The following is a 24238-nucleotide window of genomic DNA, read 5'->3' on the forward strand; positions in this document are numbered from 1 at the left end:
ACTTGTGTTTGTACAAAAGCTGCTGACATCCACCGAATTCATCACCCAGAGATGAGAAAGTAGCCTGACAAAAGGCCGAACAGAGCCAAGGAGAGGGCTTTCCTATGATGTTCCTGGGTTTTTTCCGGAATTGGGAAGATAGCCTGCAAAATCCCAGGGCAACCGACTCTTTTGGCCATGGCTTTACATCCCATTCCTGAGCACATAGTTTTGGTGATTTCCGTTGAATACCGGGGCTGGGGACACAAGGGAGGAGAGGCATTGTAAGTGTTCCAAGGGTCCCTGGGGGGCCTTCGCCATTTAACTTCTACATCCCTAATGAGTATTTGTAACTCCTTAACCTAAGCACAGTGGCTGTAGGCATAATCTCTCTCGTCCCCTATAATCCTTCTGCCTTCATTTTTGGAATTGTCCTTTCTTTCCTCAACTAACTCAAAATCATTGTTTTCATTAGCAATAATAATGATAAATGGCAGTTTTATTGCACACTATCATACTTCGAACAGTTTGGCAATTGAAATATTCTCTTCCCCATCTTTTTATCTTCCAATAAACTAATCATTTCTACCCTTTTCTTAAAATATGACCAGCTAAGCTACTTCATGATTCCGATCTTTAGTGCGTTGATGTGTAAAGAATAGAAAATGTTGATTTATGACGGCCTTCTCCAAGAAATACAACTCATTCTATTTCCAGTGATGGAAATTCTGAAGGATCATTAGTATATCTTATTTGGAATTCAAAGAGATCATAAGCAGTATCTGACTTCTGGATCTTATGAACTAGTAAGAGGATCCTCCAAGCAAGAAAGCTATTTTCAAAAACAAATGAATTTAATTTGGATAATCCAAAAGAGAACAACCATCAAACTGATTGAGAATAGGAGAGTGATTTAAAAATATATATATTGTCATAAAGAAATGATATAATCTATGAAGTTCTTGGTCAATTCCAGATAGTGCTGAAAGTTTGGGCCTTTACTCTGGAAAAGGCCCCCTTATCCCCAGCCTAGGCTCTGTAGGTATAATAAGACTTGTCATTTACTATAATCATTGGTTGCATGAGATTGAACTAAAGACTGAAAGCACCTTGGTCAACCATATGGGGTTTGAAGACCAGCAAAAGGGGCACATGTTTGTTTTCTCTTTTTCTGGAAGTTTGAGCTGTTGGCCACAACTCTTAGAAACACACAGACACACACAGACACACAGACACACACACACACACACACACACACACACACACACACACACACACAGAGTCAATGATTGTTGCCACATTCCTTCAGAATTAACTTTTAAGAACAGTGATTGAACCCAAGAATCCCAAGTCCTAATCAAGACTTTTTTTTCTTTTTCTGAATAAACTCTTTTGTAAACTGTTTAGAGAACATGAAATGAGAGTGTGAAAATGGATAAAAACATGCTAACATTCAAGTCTCTTCCAATCAGGGTTCGATCTCAAGGTCTGCTCTATTTCTCTGCACAGTTTAGGCGTGGCTCTCTCTAGAGGACATGGGAAATATTTCTTCAGGGGGAACGTGACCATAGAAGAAGGTAAGGTCTTTCCTCTCTTTGTCTTCCTAGATTTTTGGTATTATAGAGAGACTTGGGGGCCCAACAAGGATTCCTAGACTTTATTCCTCTGATCCTCCATCGCTGCTGTTCAGGCTTTGGTTGATCACTTTATTTATTGGACATTTAGAAGGTAGTAAATCCAACTGCCCGATTTTACACAGGAGCCTCAGAAAAATTAAATAACTTATCCAGAGAAGAAGATATGGCAAGAAGAAGAAGAACAACTTGAAGCTCAATTCTCTGATTCTAAAATAAAGGCTCTTTCCATCGTGCCTTCCATGACCTAGATCAAATGTACAGAAAATGTACAAAGGGAAAGGGGAAATCATTACTACCTTTGGGATGGATAGAAAATAATACTATTAATAGGTAGCATTATAAAGTGCTTTAAGATTACAAAGCATTTTACCACTCATCTCTTTTTATGCTCACAACATTCTGCTTCACTATTATTATCTTCATTTATAGATGAGGAAACTGAGGTAGAAAAAAGTTAAGTGTTTTGCCCAAGATCACAGTTTCTGAGGCAGAATTTGAGTCATGTCATGAGTCATGTTGACTCTAGATACACAACTCCATTCTTACTGGATTGATCATTTGAGTTATGAGAATGAGGAGGAGGAGGAGGCTAAGCGATGTCCCATTTTGAGGATACATAGCTGTAATGTGAACCTTGATTTTAGACCTGTCAGACTCTGGCCAAGTCAGTTATTCTTTCAGACTCCTAAAGCAAGAACTTGCAAGAAAAAAAATGCCAGTATGCATTGGGGGAAAGAATTTTTTCACTTGAGTAGTCCCCATCTTCCTGAAATCCCAAATAAGAACCAATATAACAAAGACAATTGGGAGCTTGATCTCCTTCAATTACATAGTGTTTTAAGGTTTATGAAATATTCTCCATATATTATCTTGTTTGAACCTCACAATAATCCTTTCAGATAGAGATACTCATCACCTCCTTTTATTGATGGGAAAATAAGTCCAAGATAAATTAAACAACTTGCCTGGGATGACACAACTGGTGTTTGAAGCAATACCTGGACCCAAGCCTTCATGAGTACAAGTCTATCATTCTATTCCAAGAAAAGTCATCAACTTTTCTTGATGCCTGAACAATGGCTGTTTGGCTATCATCAATGAATGTGTGGCCACCAAGAGATAATAACAATAGTGATAGCATCAGTTTCCATTTTAAGCACTTTTCAGTTTTGTAAAACTCTTCACATAATACTAGAAAAAAGAAAACAAACAATGCTTCCCTGCAATAAGCAAGTCGTGCCAGACCAGTTTCAATGGTTTCCAGTAATTGCTAGAATATGTGTCTATTTGAGTACCAGATTGTATTTCTGTACTGGGAATCATTTTCATTAACATGGCACACAACAGAGCTAATGCCATCCTAGGTTGCCGAAAAAGCACACAATCTTCAGAGCAAGGATAATAGTTCTGCAAAGTCTGTCCTGGTTAGACCACATCTGGATCCCCAAGTTCAATCCTGACAACCACATTTTAGGAAAGATGTTGACAAGCTGGATAATAAGCCTTTTTAAGTTTGGCAGATGACACAAAACAGGGAGTCATCAGCGACTCAGGCAACAAAAATGGAATATAAAGATGTTTTGACAGACTCAGACATTGAGCTAAATCTAGCAAGATAGAATTTAATAAATATCAATGAAAAGTCTTACAGGGGTTCAAAAAATCAATAAACAGGAATGGAGAAGGCTTTCTAGACAACAATTTTTATGGAAAAGGTCTGCAAGGGGCAATTAGGTGGCACAGTGGATAGAGCAGCAGTCCTGAAGTCAGGAGGACCTGAGTTCAAATCCGGTCTCAAACACTTAACACTTCCTAGCTGTGTGACCCTGGGCAAGTCACTTAACCTCAATTGCCTCAGGGGGAAAAAAACAGGGAAAAGATCTGCAAGTTTTCATGTTTTTATGTGTTCCTTGCCCATTGTGAGCTGAAAATTTGCTATGTTGACTCCAAATTGGAAGATGATCCCAGACTATATAAACAGGTCTTGTAACTAGAATGGTAGATCCTCTATATCCTGCCATGGCAAAATAGTCTGTAGGAGGATCAGTTAATTAGGAGAATAAAATTGAGAATAGATTATAGTTGATTTCCAGTATTTAGAGGGTTTCAAGTGCAAACTGCATTAGGGGCTGCCTAGCATAGTCTCAGAAGGTGGAATAATACATAATGGGTAGAAGTAACAGAGAGGCATATTTCAGATTGTTATAAAGAACTTTCTGACATTAAAAGTTGAATCAGTATCTTGGGAAATAGTAATTCTCCAACCTTTAAAGGTATTCTTAAAAGGGCTAGCTGAGTTCTTATCATAAATACTGGAGCACAGAAGCCCATGGAGTTACTGGTATAGTAATAGATCTATAAGACTCATGAGATTCTTTCCAACTCTGATTCTGTATGTCTTTGATTTTATTACTAGGATGATGAAATGATCCAAATATCCAAACTAAATGCATGTTAATTAAAACAAATAGTAATTAAAAGATTTAGGGCATTTCTGCATTCTATATTTGGAATTGAACATATATTTAATATTGAAAGGGAACTCAGAGACTTAACAAGTGAATACATTGCATCTGTGGGATTTCAAGTGATTATCTAAAGTCGCTGAGGAACAGAATTTGAATGTGAACCTAGCTCTTCTGCTTCTGAAGCTTGTGCTTATGATCTTCAAGTATCTGAAGGACTGTCATATGGAAGACACAGTGAATCTATTTTTCTTGGCCTGAAAAAACACAATTAAGAGAGATAGATCAAATAATAGGAATGCAGATTGGAACTTAGTATCAGAAAATATATCCAAAAAATTAGAGCTGACCAAGAAGTCCAACAGGCTGCCTATAACTGAATTAATTTTGGATTAAGTTAGAAAGCTACTTGCTGGGAATGACATTGATTTTTATTCAGATCAGATTAGGGAACTCTGAAACCTCCTCCAATTCTGGCACTCTGTGGATCATTGTTTCTTTTCATGAAGAGATGGGAACACATACAGATGGAAACATTCTTTACCTTCTCTGTGAATCTCTAATGACATTCATTCAAAAATGTTCAACACAACTTATAAAAAGCTGTATTGCAGAAGCTCCTTCCTGGGTCATTTGTGTGTTCCAAGCAAAGGGCTTTGGAAGGAAGGGAGCATCATAAGGGTAGTTGTTGGCCATGACTATGGAGTTATAGATTGTCATTAGACAATGTCCTCTTGGTGATGTGAGGGCCTATGTCTTAGGAAGTCCTGCCAATAGACAAAGTTCAATTGAAGGCACCCTAATGAGACCCTTCTCCACATCTCAAAAGTCTTTCCCATGGGGAGGAAATATATCAATGAGGAATAAGAAGGAAAGTCCTTGAGAATCCCAGTCAGGGAGTCAATCAGCTTTTATTAAGTAACTTATATGAATCAGGCACTGTGCTAAATTCTAGGGATACAAAAAGAGGCAAAAGACAATTTCTGATCTTAAGATTTTAGATTGATTAATCTAATCAAGATTAGATTGATAATCTAATGACAAGCAAATTAATATCTACAAACAAGGAATAGGAAATAATAAAGAGGGAAGGCATTGGAATTAAGAGACACTGGGAAAGGCTTCTTCTAGGAGGTGGGATTTTGGCTGGGATTTTAAAGAAGCTAGGGAAACTATGAGGTAAAGAGGAAAAGGGAAAGTATTCCGTGTCCTATTCATCTTGTATGGGGAACAACAAAGAGACCAACGTCAGGATTTTATATTTGAGTCTGGAGGTGATAGAGAGCCACTGGATATATTGAGGAGACAGGACTTACTGTTTAGCAAGATCTGTTGGAGTGGGGAGAGATATGAGGGAGCAGACCCATCAGCAGTAAATAGTCCAGATATGAAGTGATGACAACATGTATCAGGGAAGGGGTTGTATCAAAGGGAACGTGAGAAAATGCTGAAAAGGTGAAATTGGCAGGATTTAGAAAGATACTGGATATGGAAGATGAGAGATAATGAGGAATAGAGAATATACCTAGGTTGTGAACCTGGGAGACTGGAAAGATAGTGGGGTCCTCAAGAGATATAGGGAAGTTTAGAAGGAGAAAGGGTTTAAGGAGAAAGATAATGAGTTCACACTTCACCTCCAAGTCAACTTATTTTACTTCTTTGCCACCTTCTAGATTTCCTTCTGTTAATTATTACCTATTTGTCCCGTATGTAATTTATTTTGTATATATTTGTTTGCATCCTGTCTCCCCCATTAGTTTGTAACCTCCTTGAAAAAAGGAACTATCTATTGCTTCTTTATGTATCCCCAGCTCTTAATACAATAGCATATAGTAAGTACATAATAAATATTTATTGGTTCATTGGATAAAAAAAAAGATAATGAGTTTAGTTTGGGGCAGATTGAGCTTAATGTATCTATAGGACACCCAGCTCAAATGGCTGGAAGACAGATGGAGAATGGAGGTCAGCAGAGAGATTAGGCTTAGATAAGTAGATTGGAGAATCATCAGTCTCATACTGTCCATAATGTAGTAGCTAAATGCTAAGGGAGTTGATCCAAGCACAGAGAAATCAGAGCCACATCCAGCACCACAGAGCCAGTCTTCCTATTGTTTGCCCTTTCTTCCCAAAGATGTCTCATGACATCAGAGAAGAGATGCTATGACTTGAAAGTGAATTGGATTTAAGTGAGAGAGGGCTGTGCAAGGTCATCAGCCTCACTCTTTCCTCAGGAGCCATCTGGTTTTAGTGACAAATTATATCTAGGGGTGACTGGAGGTGACCCTGAATGCCATGAGAGATCTTGACCTTTTAAAATTAAGGTCATTCCCAGGTCTCAGTTTGATTGAAACAATGCCCATTCAATGATTAAGGAGAGATAAGAAATGAGGCAAAAAAATAGACTATTTTGGGGAAGACCCTCAGGGTTTGGACCAAAATAGAAACAAATTGTTATTTATATCCACTCTGAGCCATCAGGGCGAAATAATGATTAAGTCAAGTTTGGCCAATCTATGACAGCAAGAGTGATTTGGGTCTAAAGTATGGCCTGAAAGAAAGAAATCTAGCCCATAAACTACAAGATATCTTGTGAGGTTTCAGCATCAAAATTTATATTCCTTTGGGCAGAATAGGAATGTATAATATGACTTGAACCCCAGTATTCCCGATTCTGCATCTTAAGCTTTAAGATGAACTTGGTGATCCCATATCCAGCCACTTGGACACTGTTGCCCAAGAGTCCAGAAAGAAAAATACTAATAAAAATCAAGTGTTTTTCAGGAGGCTCTGAGTGATATCATCGGGTCACATTGACATCAAGTGGACTAAATGCCCTCTTCTAGACTCAGAATGATGTTGTGCATTCCTTCTTCTGGCCAGATGTTCCATCTGGATTTCTGTTTGTTCCCCACAAACCCTCGTCAACATGAAAACAAAATTCAATTGAGCAAATACTCAAAATACTGTGCATTCAAAGCTCACGTTATTGAGCAGTATAGACCTCTCAATCAGACAAGATCTAACGACAATGAATGGATGGACCCAGAGGTAAACTAGAGGAAATAGGGCTGGGTTGCCTTAATGAAACTGCTAAAATCTTTTACCACCATCAAGCTCCCTAAGAAAGCAAAGTCCCATGTTTTTAAAAATCAACTTTCTGTTGGTCTTGCATCATGGCAGTGACAAAGTAGAACATTCTTTGAGATTTTAAATCAGCTTGATCCAAAGGGCAGTAAAGAGAGATCTGGTGGGTGTGAGCAGGCTGTACTATATAACCAATGGCAAAGGAGGCCCTCCAACCCCCCCCCACAAAAAAAAAGGACAAATGATAGAAATGGCCAAGAGGACAGGCAATTCGATGTACTGTCGGTGGATCTCTGGATAGATTCAACACTTCAAAAAATCATGGCCTCCAAGAGCTTCTTTTTGATGAGTGCAAACTGGTTCACACATACAGAGAGAAAAGGTTCTCATGCTGTACTTCCAAGAAGGGGAAATGTTGGCTGGATTGTAAGAGCAGTGCAAGATACACAAGTCAAGGTATGAATTAAGGGCAGAGAATGGAAGCTGAAAGTTCCCATGGAGAGCCACATCAAAGCCACTGTTAGGACAATAAGTGTGTATTAAAAGGTGCAGGACTTATGAAAGCCAAAAGTACTCATCCTCTGGTCCTCTGCCTTGGGAGATTATCCTTAAGCACTTTGTCCACTTCTGGTCAGCATATGTCCTTGGATTGCAATGGAAAAACTGGAGGGAGCTCAGGGAAGAGGTGATTAAAGGTCTGGACAAGAAGTTCCTTCCCTGAGGAAAGATGTGAGTGTTGTTTAGCCTGGAAAAGAGCCATTTTGGGGGGGTCTGATCTTAACATGTTAACATGAAAAATTTAAAGAAGATGTGGAGCTGTTAGTCTCATACTAAAGAAATTCGGGTGAAGGGTTATGGTCTAATTAATCCAGGATTACTTTACTAATAGAAAGTGCAGAAATGTCCATCAAGGCAGGTGATGGAATCCTGGCTACTTGGTCCTGAAAGATGACAACAATCTATTCCCTTCAGAATAGATGGGAATGGATTCCCTGGATAGACATGCATCTCCCTGGAGAAATGAGGCTGGACTGGCTGATCTCTCCCGGCCCCTCTTAGAAGGTGAATGTGCCCTGGATGCAGAATTCTGAGAAAAGTCATATGAGCATATAAGCTGCTTACCTTCAAGTTCTTCTCTTTGGTCCCAGAAAACAAAACGAGTAGCACTGACTGGCCATTAAGAGATCATGTTAGGCTAGACATCAAGGAAATACTTTCTAACAATTTAAGATATCCAAGAAGAGAATGGGCTGCCTCAAGAGCTGGCAATATCCCTCTCCCTGAAAATCTCAGGCCATGTCTGGGGTATGAGGTCTTAGGCATGTTGTGGAAGACGTTATTTTTTCAGGTACAAGTTGGTCCTTAAGATCTCTTCTAGTTCTCTCAGCCCATCAATCAATGATCCTCCCCCCCAAAAAATAAAAAGACAAAGTCAGCAGGCAGCCATGATAATAAAATAGAAATAGGGCAACACATCTTAGAGGGCTCACTGGTTAACAGTCCCTCTGCCAAGTGAGACTGTGATAGGGCAGGCAGGTTATCTAGCTATTTATCAGTCACTACCTTGCCTGGGAGCCACCTGACTCTTTTCACATCATGCTCTCCAGCGTGTGAGCACCACAAGCCCATGCTACTAGACTAGAGTGGAAGATCTGAATTCTAATCTTGCCTCACAAACTTAATAGCTATGTGCTTCCTGGCAAGTCAGTCAAAGTCCACTGACCTCAGTCCATTTAACAGGAAAATGAGGACTGAAATACTGTCTACCTCACAGGGTTATTGTGAGACCCAAGTCTGGTATCTAAGCAACTTGGAGATTGTAAAGTGCTTCCTAAAATTTGACAATTATTATTTCTGAATAACAACTATTTCAACTCTTGGTGATGTACTTGTGGTACGGTGCCTGTCTCCACTGCTACACTGAGAATCTCCTCTGAAAATGTGACTCTTAGTTCCTCACAGCACCAGCAAGTTAAGTGATTTGTTCAGGATCGTGATGCTGGTCATATGTTATTGAGAGTATCTACACTCTGCTCCTTCCATGTCCTTTGCCATGTTGCCTCTACTCAAGAGCAGGCTTTTCCCCATCCACCAGCCTCCCTCATTTCTGAGTTCAGGCTCTCAGGAATAACCTTAATTAGCTGAAGCTGCAATTGTAGTGATTAGAGCGGAGCTGAGTAAAGCAGGAAGCTGAGAATAGGAGGAGAAGAGCCCAATGCAGGTGTCCATGCCATGCCTTCTGATGCAAACATGGCAGAAAGGAAGAGATGACTCCATCCTTCTGGGGAGAAAGCCCAGGTTCTCTGGGGAAAAAGGAATCCCTTCCCCTATTTTGGGTCTGAGTCCCATTACCCAAGAAATTAAGCCTTTGATTAGTGACAGAAAAGAGCCAGAAGGGGAAATTATCAATGGGGAAGATAATTCTTCCCCATTTAACAGAAGAATGGTATTTATCACACTATCTGGCACATAGTAGGTGCTTAATAAATATCTATTTGTTGACTGATTGGCAGAGACCAAAGAAATGTTTGTCTTGCATAGACCAGCCCATCAAGTTACCTTGTTTCCACAACAAAGAGTATCCAGAAGAGACGGCCTCAATCATCCTTCCAATAATCCTAATTACCCCTCTCCCTGTCAATTAGTTCTAATTAACCCCTTCTCCTCCTTTCCAGGCCTGCATGACTTAGAACACCCCGATGTGTCCTTGGCAGATGAATGGTAAGATTTCAACAAAGCATAAATGTGGGATTTGTTCCCCTGTTTGGATTTTATGCTGTTTGTGCTCCCCGTGCCCAATTCTGCAAGTTCAAAGGTACAGAGGGAAGAGGCTGGTAAATATTTACATGCTCATGTTTTTGGCCATGTCGTGTCCTCAGGTCTTATTGCAACACAGACCTACAGCCTGAACACCGACAGCTGTCTCAATTAGATGCTATTAAGCTCTACCTCAAAGGAAAAGAGCCTCTACTTCAGTGTGAGTCTGTTTTCCAACTTATTTGGTGTGTGCTTGGTAGGGATGGGGTGGGGTGGGGAGAGAGGGGAGGCATCCTTCCCCCTACCAATGGGGAAGCGGGATGGAGTCTTAAGTTCAATGACTTTGAGTGAACTGAAGACCATATTTCAACTTGTTGTTTCCAGGCAAGGTTTGCTCTGGCAGAAACAGACAGTCGTGTGAAATACTGCCAAACTCAATTTTTTTTCCAGGAATGGGAATGGGAGGAAGAGGCAGTGTGGATCTCTGAAATCCACAGATAATTCAAGAATTTCACTTAACCCTTTGGTTCTAATAGGTTTTTCTAACTCGATTTCACATACGTTGGTTAATAACTGGGTAGGCAGTCCATTAGTCTGGAGCCTCATGGCGTGATGGGGATGCTGGGGTCTCAAAGGCTTAGTCAATAGCAAACAGATTTAATAAGACTGGAAAGTCTTTGAGGACCTGTCCAGGGATAGACCATCTAACACCTGAGAACCAGCCTGGCTAAGTTTAAGTTCCTTGTGATAACAAATTCAAAGATTGTTCAAGTATTCTCATAATAAGTGTGAACTCCAATCCAGGCCTTTAGCATAGAGTGATAGAGGGAGGGGAACAGCCCAGATCTTGGATTCAGAAGACTGAACTTAAATTCTGGCTTTGCTCCTTACTATATGTATCACCATAGGCAAGTCACTTCCTCTCTCCCCACCCTATCTGTTTTCCCCTTCTCTTTTTCTGTTTTCCTCTTTTTCTTTCTCTCTTTCTCTTTCTGTTTTTTCTCCATCTCTCTGTTCCCCGCTCTCCTTCTGTTTTCCTCTCTGTCTGTCTGTCTGTCTGTCTCTGTCTCTCTGTCTCTCTCTCTCTCTCTCTCTCTCTCATCCTCATCTCTAAAACAGTGAGACTGAATTGAGAGCTAAATGTCTCTCCATTTTAAATTTATTGTTCTATAACCTTCAGATCATTCAAGAAGTTTACAATTGATCATGGAAGATAAGACAAGGCAAAAATAAATGTTGAACAAGAAGAGAGAATATGATGAGTTAGTTGGAAAGCAATGAAGGGTTCAAATGTTCTTTAAGAAAACCAATTTTGGAGGAGGGGGCCCATGTGGTCTGCTTCTTTCTGAGCAGTTCTATGAAAAAGCTTGCAGGGCTGGTCAAAATTCTCTCATTGTTAATTCCTCTGGTTTAACCAGCTTTCTCCTAAACATAATCTCTTTGGGAGTAAAGACACAAAAATAAAACTTCTCAGCCATTGATAGGAATGGCTTTCCATGCTCTTTTTTCTCCTGAACTTGACTGGAGGTGAGTGAGCAAGCAAAGGAGAGCAAGACAATTTGGAAGAATAAGATGCTGCCTGTGGGAGATAAGTGTGGATGGAGCATTTGGGGGGGGTAGGAGAAAGGAGTTGGCTTTTGTAAGAGAGACCTGAATGACTTGGGAAAGCATCATTAAAGATGGAAAGCAAGAGGACTGAGGAGAGATTTAGACTAATGTGGGGACTGTGGCCATCAAAAGAGTCATTTAGTTCAAACTCTTCCTTTTTTCATTAACAGAGGCCTGGGGGAAGATGACTTGTCTCAGATAAAGCAGCCACTTGGTAGCAAAAGCAAGATTTCCTGTTTAAGACGCTTCCTTTTGATCTCTTCTCCTTTCAGACTCTTGAACCATTTCCCCCCAGAGCTTATATTCAGGTTCTCACATCCTGACTTCTAGCCTTAGACCTGATCTATTCATGGCTATGAGAGGAGGCAAGGTCTCAGAAACTATTTTCAGACACAGATCAACCTCTTCCTCATGTTCCTCATAATCTGGTGTCCTATAAACCCAAGACCTCAAGCATCTCACAGGCCAGTCTCCCATTACTCTGAGATGCAGAGAACTCCAGTTACATATCAGATGCCACAAGCAACCTCATTTGCTTCTCTTACTTTGCTTCCTTCCAGACCCACTACAAACACAACATAATAAACCTCCCCAGACATAAAGGGGTATGGGCTCTCTGATTTTGTTTACTGTTTATACAGACTCCCCAGGAGCGGGAGAGAAAGCCCCTTTGGAGTCATTGGCAGCAGCTAGCATCCCTATTTTCTGAATCACAGTAACATCCCCCCTGATGATGCCTTTAAGGGAAAGGCAGATTCGTCTATTCTATGTCTCAGTTTTATTTTGACTGCCTGTGAAGTCTGTGAAATCTATCTCTGATCAAGGTGGGATGTGGATAATATTTTCTTTAACACGTAAAAACTGGAGCCCAGATGTTATTACACTTGGTGACCTTTGTGTATTATATTACCTGCATCACTCTGAGACTCATTCCTTATTTCATGTCCCCACAGGTGATAAAGAATTGATACAAGAAGTCCTTTTTGATGCCGTCGTGAGTGCTCCCATTGAAGCTTATTGGACCAGCTTAGCACTCAACAAATCCGAGTAAGCGATCACATCCATCTGCTCTTTGGGAAATTATCTTTCAAGAGGTAGACACATCATCGCATTTTAAGGAGATAACTGAGTACAGAAGTCTGATGTTCTGATTCTTTCATTTTCCCCAAATTCCAAGGGGCTGCAGCAAAGCAGTGATCCCAGAGTAATACATTCATCCCCCAGAAGTAGAGAACACATACATTACACAAAGTCTGAGGTGCTGAGATATGGGGTTGATTCCAACAGGAGGGAAGAAAGGGCATTTCTGAGTCTCCTTAGACAGCTGAGTGTTCACAAAGTGAGAAAATTCAGCACCTAGGACAAATGAGACTGCGTTTGACTGGGTAAGAAGAGATTCGATTCAGAATCTTGTTTAAATTAAGAATTCAAGAGTGTGCCAGTAGCCTTGTGAACTTGAGGATCTTTCTCAAGTTTCCCTCATCTATTACTTTCTTCCTATGTGTCTTCCTCTTTCCTTCTCTCATTTTTCTTCTTTTCCTCATTTCCCCCCTTTTTAATCTCCTTTTAAAACAATTATATCTCTTTTATTTGTCTTTATTTGCTTTTTGGGCATAATATTTAAACTCTTCTGTAAGAATAATGAGGGAAGAGGGAGAATTGTTTGTATTTTCTAGAGCATCTCTGGATTGTGTGTATATACACAGAATCAATAGTCATGGCTTATGGGAAAGGATCTCAGCATCCACCTAGTCCAGTCTTCCCTCTAGCACCCCACATGCTAACAAATGGCCATCCAGCCATTGATTAAAGAAAGATATCCAAAGCGGATTAAGATGCCACCTTAGGAGGTGGCCCATTCTACTTCTGGACAGTTACAGTTCTTAGGAAATGTTTACTGACTCTAAAAAGTATCCCTATCCCCAAGGGATGTCTTTCTTCAGCACTTTCATTTTGCATGAAAATTCATATGAATTATGTAAAATTGCTCATGCACTGATGAATATGGTGGAAGTCCCCATACTGGTGACATCCTTTATACTGTAGTCCCTTCATTTTAAATAAGATGGAGCATTAAGAATATGGTGGGAGTCCCCATACTGGGGACATCCTTTATACTGTAGTCCCTTCATTTTAAATTTGACTGAGAGAAGAATATGGTGGAAGTGATTATACTGGTGACATCCCTAATACTATAGTCCCTTCATTTTAAATAAGACGGACCATTAAGAATATGGTGAAGTCCCCATACTGGTGACATCCTTTATACTGTAGTCCCTTCATTTTAAATAAGATGATGGAGCATTAAGAATATGGTGGGAGTCCCCATACTGGGGACTACTTTGCATAGCTGCCTTTTTTGGATATATTGACTTGGCATTGGTGACCTCATGGATAGGTATTGGACTTGGACTCAGAAAGACATGAGTTCAAATACTGCCGCTTATTAACTGTGAGACCTGGAGGAAATGTCTTTATTTCTTTGGGACTCAAGTTTCTCACCTATAACACGAATGGGCACAGACTCAATGGCCTCCAAAGTCCTCTGCGGTTCTAAATAGGGGGAGCTTTTATCATTCTTTTGTCTAAGGGCTAAAGAGCACAATGGGATCCTAGTGAGCAGCTGCCAGTTGGGGCCTTCTTTTTTCTCGCATCCCTCAAAACTCCTCTCTGCCCCGGGCACAGATGGGGTTCCGGCCCACAGTGGGCATCGGATCTGGCTGGCCGCCCCCCTCTTCCCCACTCCCCTCACATGGGAGTTTTCTCCTCTGCCCAGTGTCACCCATGGCCTCCCCCACAAAGGAGAAGTTGTAAACTCTCATCCAAGCCCTGACAGGGAGAGCGCAGGGGCTGGCCTGAGAATGATGGCTTTCTCTGAACGCATCCATCATCCTTTGGAGAAGAGCAGGCTTCGCCTCCGTGGTCAGGGCCTCCAAATAAATTGTTAGTGCTTTTGGCTTCAAGGCTGCCTCATTTCCTTCTGCCTTTGCCTGGGGGGGGGGGGCATTTTCACATGGCACTCTCATTAACTTGAAGCTCCCCCGTGATGTCTATCGGCCATCACCCTGGAAACGCTTCTGGAGGAGAAGGGCCTCTTCAGGTTTGGCTACACGTTTATCTCTATGAAAAATGAGTGTGTCTCTCATAACTCCGTTTCCAGTCCCCACTTCAAACATGTTATTGCATAAAACTAACTTGGACTAATAAAAGAGCCGTTATCTGTTTATTGTCTGCCGACGTTAGCCGGCTAACCGGGCTGCTCTTTTTCAGGAACTCTGACAAGGGCGTTGAGGTTGCCTTCCTTGGAACCCGGACTGGCCTCTCCAGGATCAACCTGTTTGTGGGCGCTGAGCAGCTCACCAATCAGTAAGTCCTGCTGAAGGGGCAGGTGGGAGCAGGGGAGGGTCATCTGGGGAGGCTGGACCGGGCAGAGGTGGAGGCTGGACCGGGCAGAGGTGGAGGCTGGACCTGACAGAAGTAGAGGCTGGACCAGGCAGAGGTGGAGGTGGACTGGGCAGAGGTGGAGGCTGTACCGGGCAGAGGTGGAGGCTGGAGTGGGCAGAGAGGGAGGCTGGAGCGGGCAGAAATGGAGGCTGGAGCAGGCAGAGGTGGAGGCTGGATCGGGCGGAGGTGGAGACTGGACCGGGCAGAGGTGGAGACTGGACCTGGCAGAGGTGGAGGCTGGGTTTTGATTCAATCCAACAGACATTTTTAGGAGGTAGTGGCTCCAGAATCAGGGAAGCCGGGTTCAATTCTGCTTCTTTTAATTAATACTTTGGCCAAGTCACCTAATCATGCTTGAGCTCAGTTTTCCCATCTGTAAAATGAGAGGATTTAAATAGATGTCCTTGAGGGTCCCACCAGTTTACTATTATAGATCCTGGTAAGTGATAACTATATGCTCATTTCACTGGTCCCTGCAGATGCAGAAACAAAATCCAAACTAGTCCCTGTGCTCAAGGAGCTTATTCTACTTTATTAGTTATTCTATCACAACAAAGGTACCAGTTTAAAAAAGAGAGAAATGAGAAAGCAAAGTGTCACATTAAATATGGGGGATCCAAGAAAGGCCTTTCTTAGGGGAGGACACTTGACCCGAGGTTGTGGGGATGGGAGATATGGCAGAAAAGCATTCCTGGGAAGGGGACCGGCCCGGGCAAACACATTGAGGGAAACGGTGGGATGGTTGTAGGCGGGGAGAAGGAAGGAGGGAGTTTGACTGGAAGGAAAAGTGCTCACTTGATGCATCTTTTCCCACTTGTAATTTGTCTTGGAGAGACTATGGTCTAATGGAGGAGGCCTGGCCAAGTCAAGAAACTTTCCTTAAGTACTTAGTCTGTTCATGGCATTGAGGAGTTTACAGTCTATGGAAGAAAGAAAAAAACAAGCAACTGTGTATGAACATTCTCTCTCTGGTCTCTCTCTCTCTCTCTCTCTCTCTCTCTGTGTGTGTGTGTGTGTGTGTGTGTGTATCTGTCTCTGTTTCTCTCTCTCTCTCTCTCTCTCTCTCTGTCTCTCTGTCTCTCTGTCTCTCTCTGTGTCTCTCTGTCTGTCTCTATCTCTATCTCTGTATCTTTGTTTCTGTTTCTGTCTCTCTCTCTCTCTCTCTCCTTCTCTCTCTCTTTTTCTCTCTTTCTCTTTCTTCCTCCCTTTCTCTTTCCCTCTCTTTTCTTCCCTCTCTCTTTCCTTCCCTCCCTCTCTCCTTCTCTCTCTGTCTCTCTTTCTCTCTGTGTGAATCTCTCTCTCTTTCTTTTTCTTTTTTCTCTGTCTTTGTCTCTCTGTCTCTCTCCCCCGCCCCTGTTCCTCTCTTTGCCTCTTTTTTTCTTTCTCTTTCACTCACTCTCTCGCTACATGTTTATCTGTATCTATATTTGATTAGTTAGAAGATCTTAGAACGAAATCACTAGAATAAAAAGAGATTGGGACGATTTTCTGTAGAAAGTTGGATTTTAACTGGAACTTGAAAAAATCCAGTTAATGAATGTGAGAAGGAAGAACATCCCAGACTTAGGTCACAGCCAGTGAAAATACTCAAAATCTGGAGATGAAGAACTGGGTAGGAAGGAGGTCATTGTCACTAGATCATTTATTGGCTTTGTGGAAGACCATGAGGTCTACAAAGACTGGAAAGGTTAGATGCAACTAGGTTTTGAACACAAAATAGAGGATTGATTTGAATATATTCTAGCAGATCTCCATCACTTCCAGTCTTACTCCTAGAAGAGATGGGGAAATACTGGAATATATTTAAAAGGGGATTGTATTGTGCTTGAAAAGAAAGATAGTGTGCTTGGCTTTGGACATATTGAGTTTAAGGATGTTAATTGGCAGCTGGAGATGTAAAACTCGAGGTCAGGAGAGAGACTAGGACTGGATGAGTAAGTCTGACAATCATGGGCATTAAATAGTAGCTATCACTCACTCCTAAAGCACTTTCCACTTAATAGCTCATTTGAGCCTCAGAGCACTCTATGCAGTTGATGATGTAGCTGTTCCTTCCCAGCTTTTTAGACCTGATGAAACAACCAAAAAAAGACTGAAAGTCTCAGAGGTTCAGTTTCCTCATCTTCAATATGCAGGTGAAGATAATTCCACGTTCTACCGGGGTTGTTATATGAAAATCAATAAGCCCATAAGTGGTTTTTAGGAATTTTGATGCATTAAATAGGTTTCCATTTTTATTTTCACTTGATCGCTCCTAGGAGCTCCTGTGACATTTCATATGCCCCAAGTATCCCCACTATCTCTCTCTGCTTTGGAAAGGTTCTAGGGTCCTACTGACTCTTGGATCCCATGTTATATCTTGAGGAGCTCTTGCAGAATTCAAGAGATAATTGAATTATTGGCAGAACAGAAAGCTTCCACATCATTTTTTTTTTCCTGAGCCCATCTCAAAACAAGTAACTCCAGAGTGGCAGTGGAATTCTTGCCCTCCCAGGGCTGATCATAATCTAAAGCTTGTTGATGGTGAATGATCAAAACTCATTCTGGTCTTCTTTGACTTGCAGCAGGATCCATTCTCCTTCTACATGGGGGTGGGCAGTTTGGGTGATGAGGGGCAAGGACTAAAGCTGAGGTAAACATGTGTCAGTGCCAGTGGTCAGGTTGGGACCTTCCCTGTCCCAATGCCAGCCTAGCATCAACTTTCCAGGATTATTTTATAGACCAGCTGAGCACTTATGTCTATTGTGAGTCATTTATTGAGATTATCAAATTATGGCCATGGTTCAAGGAAGCCGTCCTAAAACAGAGAGCATGCTCTTGTCATCTCAGGCAATTTAGTTGAGGGATAGGGTGGGCAAAAAACCCTTATGTGACCCTGAGCTACAGAAGAAGACGTCTGACATCTGAATTTAAGGAAGTGATAAGTTGGCTACACTCAAGGCTAGGCAGACCAGAGCTGGAATATGACAAGGTTAGGCAGACCAGAACTGGAATATGACAAGGCTAGGCAGACCAAATCTGGAATATGGGCATTGAATTTTAGGAAGAACATCGATAAACTAGAGAGTGATCAAAGAAGAAAAGCCAGGATGGAGGAAGGCACTTAGTCCATGCCGAAGAGGATCAGTCTTAAGAAAATTAATGCTAAGGCCATCTTTATCTTGCTTGTACCAGCTGTTTGTCTGTAGCCTTCCCCCCCAAATTTTGAGCTCCTTGAGATCAGGGATGGCCTTTTGCTTTTCCTTGCATCTATAGCATTTGGCAGTGCTTTGCCCATAATTGATGCTTAACAAGTACTTGTTGATTTGATGGCCTAGAGATGAGAAAGCTTGAAGGAGATATGATTATCACTGAGCTTCCTTTTGCTTCTGAGTTTTTTTGATTCTATTCTACCATGTGACTAAACACCAGTTCAGAGTTCACAACATCCCAACTGACCTACTCCAGCTCCAGAACTCTGGGTTTCATGAATTCCACTGGAATACTTCATTCTTTAAAACTTATTTCTCTAGATTTCAAAAGGAAGCAGCAATACTTTTGGACTTCTAGTTTTCCTAAAAAATGATATTCTTGACCTTGAAGGAAAAAGACAATATTTTCTCAAATTCACAGAGTATTATTTAGAAGAAGGATTAGATTTCTTTCATTTGTCCCCAAAGGAAAGATGAGTAGAACTTGCAATGATGCAAATCTATGCTGGAGCCTGGGAAATGGGTCCTGATAATTAAAGCTGTCCAAGGAAGGAAATGGCTTCTAGCTGGAGTTTTCAAGCACAGGTTATATGACCACTTCCCAGGTACATTAAAGTTAGTCAGTCTTTAAGTGTTTATTCAGCACCCACCATGAGTCAGGCTTTGTGTTTACTGCTGGGGATATAAAGAAAGGTAAAAGACAATTTCTGTTTCGAAGCTCACAGTCTTTGCTGGTGATGGATATTAAACTAGATTTGGCCCAAGTTCTTTGCAGGGCTGAAGACCTGAAGCTCTAGGGTTGTTCTCTTGAAATGAAAGATGCCATTTTGCCAAGAACAAATGGAACGTGGATGTTCAGTTGTTGAAAGTTATTCAGAGGATTAAAGATACTTATCCTTGGAGGGATAATATCCTTGCAGGGAGGGGATAGAGAATGTATCCCTCTCTTCCTTCTAAATGATCCACTTGGAAAATGCTCTGGGGATACCCTGGAATGAACAATCAGCTGGCTGTGGAGCCGTTACAGCACGCACACTAGTTGAGAGTCTCCCGTGAAATCATAATGAATCCCACAAGTTCCCAAGTTATTAAGTGAAGGTTTCTACTGGGCTCAGTCACTAACTGGAGGAGAACAAGTTGGATAAATGGGATAGGATAGAAGGAAGTTAGAGAGAAAGTCCTCTCTGCCTTTGTAACAATTCCTCTCTATGGTCCTTTAGAATTTTTGCATCCTCAGTATCACAATTTCAAAATGTTCAATAGTTACGAACTTAATAAATCAGAACATTTTTTTGCACATTCAAAAAAGTAGACTTTGTTCCTTAGAAGGACCGAAAGTCCAGAAGTAAATATTGCTGCCTCCTTTTGAGACCCAACGAAATAAATCAGAAGAACTAAGCGATAGGTGGTAAGATGGGCAATGAATAGAGCATGAGGTTTGTAGTTGAGAAGACCTGAGTTAAAATTTAACTTTAGAAACTTCCTGAGTCCCTGGGCTTTGCTGTTTTTCTCAATGTCCTTCTCTGTCAATGGGTGACATTAAGAGTATTTTCCTCCCTATTCTGTGATGAAGGTAAAATGAAACAATGGCAAATAGCTTAGTGCAGTATCTGGCACGTAGATACAATATCAAGGTTTTAAGTCATTTTCCCGTCATTCCCAGCTTTCTGTGATCCCATGTGGTATTTTCTTGACAGAGATACTGGAGTGTTGTGTCATTTCCTTCCCCAGTTCATTTTTCAGATGAGAAAACTGAGGCAAACAAGATGAAGTAATTTGATCGGTGTCACACCTTTAGAAAGTATTTGAGGCTAGATTAGAATTCATGATGAATCTCTCTGATTCCAGGCCCAGTACTCTTTCCACTGCAGAATTGTAAGCTATGTATTATCTCTTTGGTAGAGTACATGGAAGATGGAAATGATGGAGTTCACTGGAGATCAGTTGGGATACTCTGCACTCTGGCCTGGATTTTATCCATATGATAAAATAGAATCACCAAACTTTAGGACCAGAGAACTGGGGGAGGGATCCCAGTGGCTTTCCAGTCCAACCCATACTTCATTCAGTCAGCTAATAAGCATTTATTGAGTACCTATTCTCTATAAGGCTAAATGCTAGGGATACAAAGAAAGGCAAAAACATAGAATTCGCCTTCAAGGAACTCATTCAAATGGGTAATAGACAACATGTAAAAATCCTAAAAGATAATTTTTGGTATTGTTTTGTTTTCTTAGAAGATTTATGAGGAAGATCAGACTTCTTTTTCAGTCAGCACATTCAAATTTTGGACATCTCTGATGGTTAGGGTTGGGGTTAGGGTTAGAAGTTCATCTCTCTGGCCCCTAAAATTAAACCACCTTCTCCTCTTTTAAATTTCTCTCAGTTGTTCCAATGTATAACCATTAGGGTCAAACAGAGTAATTTCCCCAAATATTAAGGGGGGAAAATAACAACAACAAAACAGAGAAAAACCAAAAGTTTGTTGTATACTTACTATGTGCTCAGTATTGTATTAAATGATGTATATATAAGGAAAGTCAGAAATCGACCCTTTGCCTCACAGTGCTCACAATCTATAGTCCATGATGAAAGAACTCCCAGATAGTTATAGATTGTCCCTGAAGTCATCTCTAAGCTCAGTTTCCCTAGTTGTTTCAATGCACTTTTGCAACAATGTGATTTTTCTGATTTAGAAAAGCACATGAGATTGATTAAAAAATTGAAAAAGTTGGAGTTTCAACTACTAGAACTCAGAATCTCTCAGTCTTAAGAGAATTAAAGGCACTGAGGGATTCAGTTGGTTGCCTAGTAACACACAGTGATGTGTATTGGATGGACTTGAACCCAGAAAACACAGTCTGTCCATTCTTTCAATCGCAAAACAACCTAGTTGGAGACTTGGAATGGGATGTGTGTTTCTCTCTAAGGGCGAGAGATCTCAGTGAATGGAGGAGCTTCTTCCTAAATGCTCTGAGAAAATGACAAATGCTTTCTTTTCTTTTTCTGTTTCAAGAGACTTCCTGAAAGCTGGAGATAAGGAGAATATTTTCAACGCTGATCATTTCCCGCTCTGGTACAGAAGGGCAGCCGAACAGATCCCGGGAAGCTTTGTCTACTCCATCCCGTTCAGCGTCGGTCCGTATTGTTGTTATGTTTTAAATTTTCATCCATGCAGAGCACAAGGCTGAGTTGAAATGATTCATAATAGAAACTTAGTTATTAAGAATCAACAGAGAAATGTTTAGCCAATGTTTAATTAGTAACCAGGCTTCAGAGTCTTAGTACCCTAAATAAAGCAGAGATTTGGCCTAAAGCTATTGTGTAACTAAGAGAGGGCCTTCCCTCCTGGGGCCATATGCACAGTGGAAAAAAAAAAAAAAAAGACTCCCACTTTGTTTGGAAAAGCTAAAGAAAAAAAAGTCAATATCCATAATAGTTTCAATGCACAATAACAATAGATCTGTTCAGAGAAATGGAGAACAAAGTAAGGCATCCAAACAGTCTCCCTCCCTTCCTCCAGATGAGGGCCAACCCATTTCAACTTGCTTAAGGGACCAGCCCCTGTTTGACTCCTTCCTCAATTAACTCTCAGACATTCTCAATCACACAGTCTGTGCTTGCTTAACACATGTGTGACCTTGGGCCTAACCTGGCTCTCAATTTTCTCATCTAGAAAATGATGGGCTGTACTAGATCAACCAAATCAATTAACATTTATTAAGTATCTACTTCAGTTTATATAAAAGGAGGTAAAGAATACTCTCCATCCAATCTAATTTATCCACTCTTCAGCTACCAAAATACTAAAGTACAAGATCAATCAAACCAAATGAACATTTATTAAGTATCTACTTCAGTGTATACAAAAGGAGGTAAAGGATAATCTCCACCCAATCTCATATATCCACTCATTATTCAGCTCCTAAAGTGATTTTACTAAAGTTTGGTCCAAATATTCCATCTATTCAATAAACTCTAGTAGCAACCTGTTTTCTCTAGTATCAAATGCAAACCCTTTGTTTGGCATTCAAAGTCCTTCATAAACTGTTTTCCTTCTTTATGTTTTACTCTTTACCACCTGGGTGGCTGAATGGAGAATAGATTACATGGGGAGACACCTGAGACAAGTAGACCCAACAGCAAGTTCTTGTAATAGCCCAGATGTGTGAGGAGGAAGGTCTGCACCAGGATGCTAGTAGGTGCAGAGGGAGGGCCATATTCCCAAGATGTAACAAAGATGAAATCGAGAGACAATAGATCGGATATGGAGTATAAAAAATAATGAGGAGTCCAGGGTGCCTCCTAGGTTGTGAAACTGAGGATGTGGAGGAAGGTGTTGTTCTTAACATTGATAGAAAAGTTAAGATGAAGGAAGGGTTTAAGAGAAAGATACCAAGTTCTATTTTAGACATGCTGAGTTTAAGATGTCTCCTGGACGACCAATTGGAGATGTCTGAGAGACAACTGGAAACTGGACTCAGCAGATTATTGGGGTAAAATAATTAGACTTGGGAATTATCAGTTTAGAAAGGGGTTTGGAGATCATCTCCATGGGAGCTGATGAGATTAGCAAGTGAAATACAATAGAGATAGAAGAGAAAAAAAGCCTAAAATAATGGTTACAGGGTATGGTCTAGATAAGAATCCCCGAAAGGAGCCTGAGGAGTGGTCAGATAGAGAGGAAGAAAACCCTGAGAGCAAGATATCCTGAAAACCTAGAAAGAAGAAAGTGTCAAAGAAAAGGGAATATGCAGGAGGAGAGGTTATTCAGCAGTGTCAAAGGCCACTAAGAATTTCTGAAAGAGGAACATTTCAGTTGCCCATAAAGTTTAAAAGATAATGTTTATTTCCAACAAGATGTAGAGCAAAATATGATTCTTCCTTTCTTTGGTGGTGAACCAATTGAATCACAGAATTAATATCTCAGAATTAGAAATATTATTAGAGACAAAGTATACTGTCTACCTGACCAAGTATGCCTCTGCCACAAAACTAGCCCGTGGTCATCCCTTCAACCTGAAAGGACCAAAAGGAAGGACTCTAGTGATGTCAAAACTGCCATCTTTTAAGGCAACTTGGAATCGTTAGGAAGTTGTTCATAATATCAAATCTAAATGAGTTTCTTTTTCTATTTTTCCTGGTTCTTCCTTTTGAAGTCAAGCAGAATAACTCTAAAATCTTTTTCACATAATAGACTTTTTTTTTAAAAAATATATATATATATATATATTTTGTTAAAAGCAATATTAAAAAAACAGAAAAGGAAGACAAAATAACATGAAATGAAACAAAACAAAACATTGTCAGAATATTAGGAAAGGTTCAAAATATATAACAATAGATTAGCAGTTCAAGAAAGTATATATAAAAGTAGAAGAAATTATATTCATGAGTATCCATCTTTTCTTTACTTCTTTGGAAGTTGATCTTTTGTTTTCTTGTGTACACTTTTTTCTCCTTTCATTCCCCCAGCAAGCTATAGTTAAATAAGGATATATTTATGTATACATATACAGATAAATACATACAACCTGTCCCTCCCTATACATCTTTCCTACCCTTGCTAATTCTTTGCTTTAATTCTGGTCTTTAACTTGTCTTGCTATTGATTAACCTTCTCTCACCCATGTTTCCTTCCCTTGTCTTCCTTCATCCTTCTCTTCCCCCTCCACCCATCCCTTCCCCCTTATTACTTTATAGAATTTGAACAGTGCTAAACTCTTCATGGTATATATGTAGTGTTGCCAATTTAACCCATTCCCAATGCGAGTAGGTTTTCAGAACTATGAGCCTCCTCCTTTCTCTAATACCTCACTGTCTATTCTTCCTCTATATCCATTTATATAATATATTTATCATTTTTACCTTAATTCTGCCTTAATCTTTCTTTTGGTCTATCCAGATGTTGATGTCAACTTGAACATATGGTATATAACATAAAATAAATTGTCCATGTTAAATTCCTTGAAATTGATCTTTGATATTGGCTCATATGTTAGATTTTTTTATTGAGTTCAGATTTGGTTCAAAGTCCTGAAAATCTGCAAGTTCATTGAATGTTCATTTT

General features: G+C 40.5%; 1 protein-coding gene across 5 annotated transcripts in view; it reads left to right on the forward strand.

Moving 5' to 3' along the window:
- CACNA2D3 (calcium voltage-gated channel auxiliary subunit alpha2delta 3) overlaps positions 1 to 24238 on the forward strand; it is a 1010949-nt gene that overhangs the window by 808933 nt on the left and 177778 nt on the right. For all 5 annotated transcript variants that reach the window (XM_031952127.1, XM_031952119.1, XM_031952106.1 and 2 more), the window contains 6 exons: positions 1489 to 1556; positions 9844 to 9889; positions 10048 to 10145; positions 12487 to 12580; positions 14804 to 14899; positions 21185 to 21306. In XM_031952127.1, the coding sequence (XP_031807987.1) occupies positions 1489 to 1556; positions 9844 to 9889; positions 10048 to 10145; positions 12487 to 12580; positions 14804 to 14899; positions 21185 to 21306 (524 nt within the window). The remainder of the gene's footprint in view (positions 1 to 1488; positions 1557 to 9843; positions 9890 to 10047; positions 10146 to 12486; positions 12581 to 14803; positions 14900 to 21184; positions 21307 to 24238) is intronic.

The sequence above is a fragment of the Sarcophilus harrisii genome, chromosome 1, assembly GCF_902635505.1.
Source record: "Sarcophilus harrisii chromosome 1, mSarHar1.11, whole genome shotgun sequence".
In the NCBI taxonomy this organism is placed as follows: domain Eukaryota; kingdom Metazoa; phylum Chordata; class Mammalia; order Dasyuromorphia; family Dasyuridae; genus Sarcophilus; species Sarcophilus harrisii.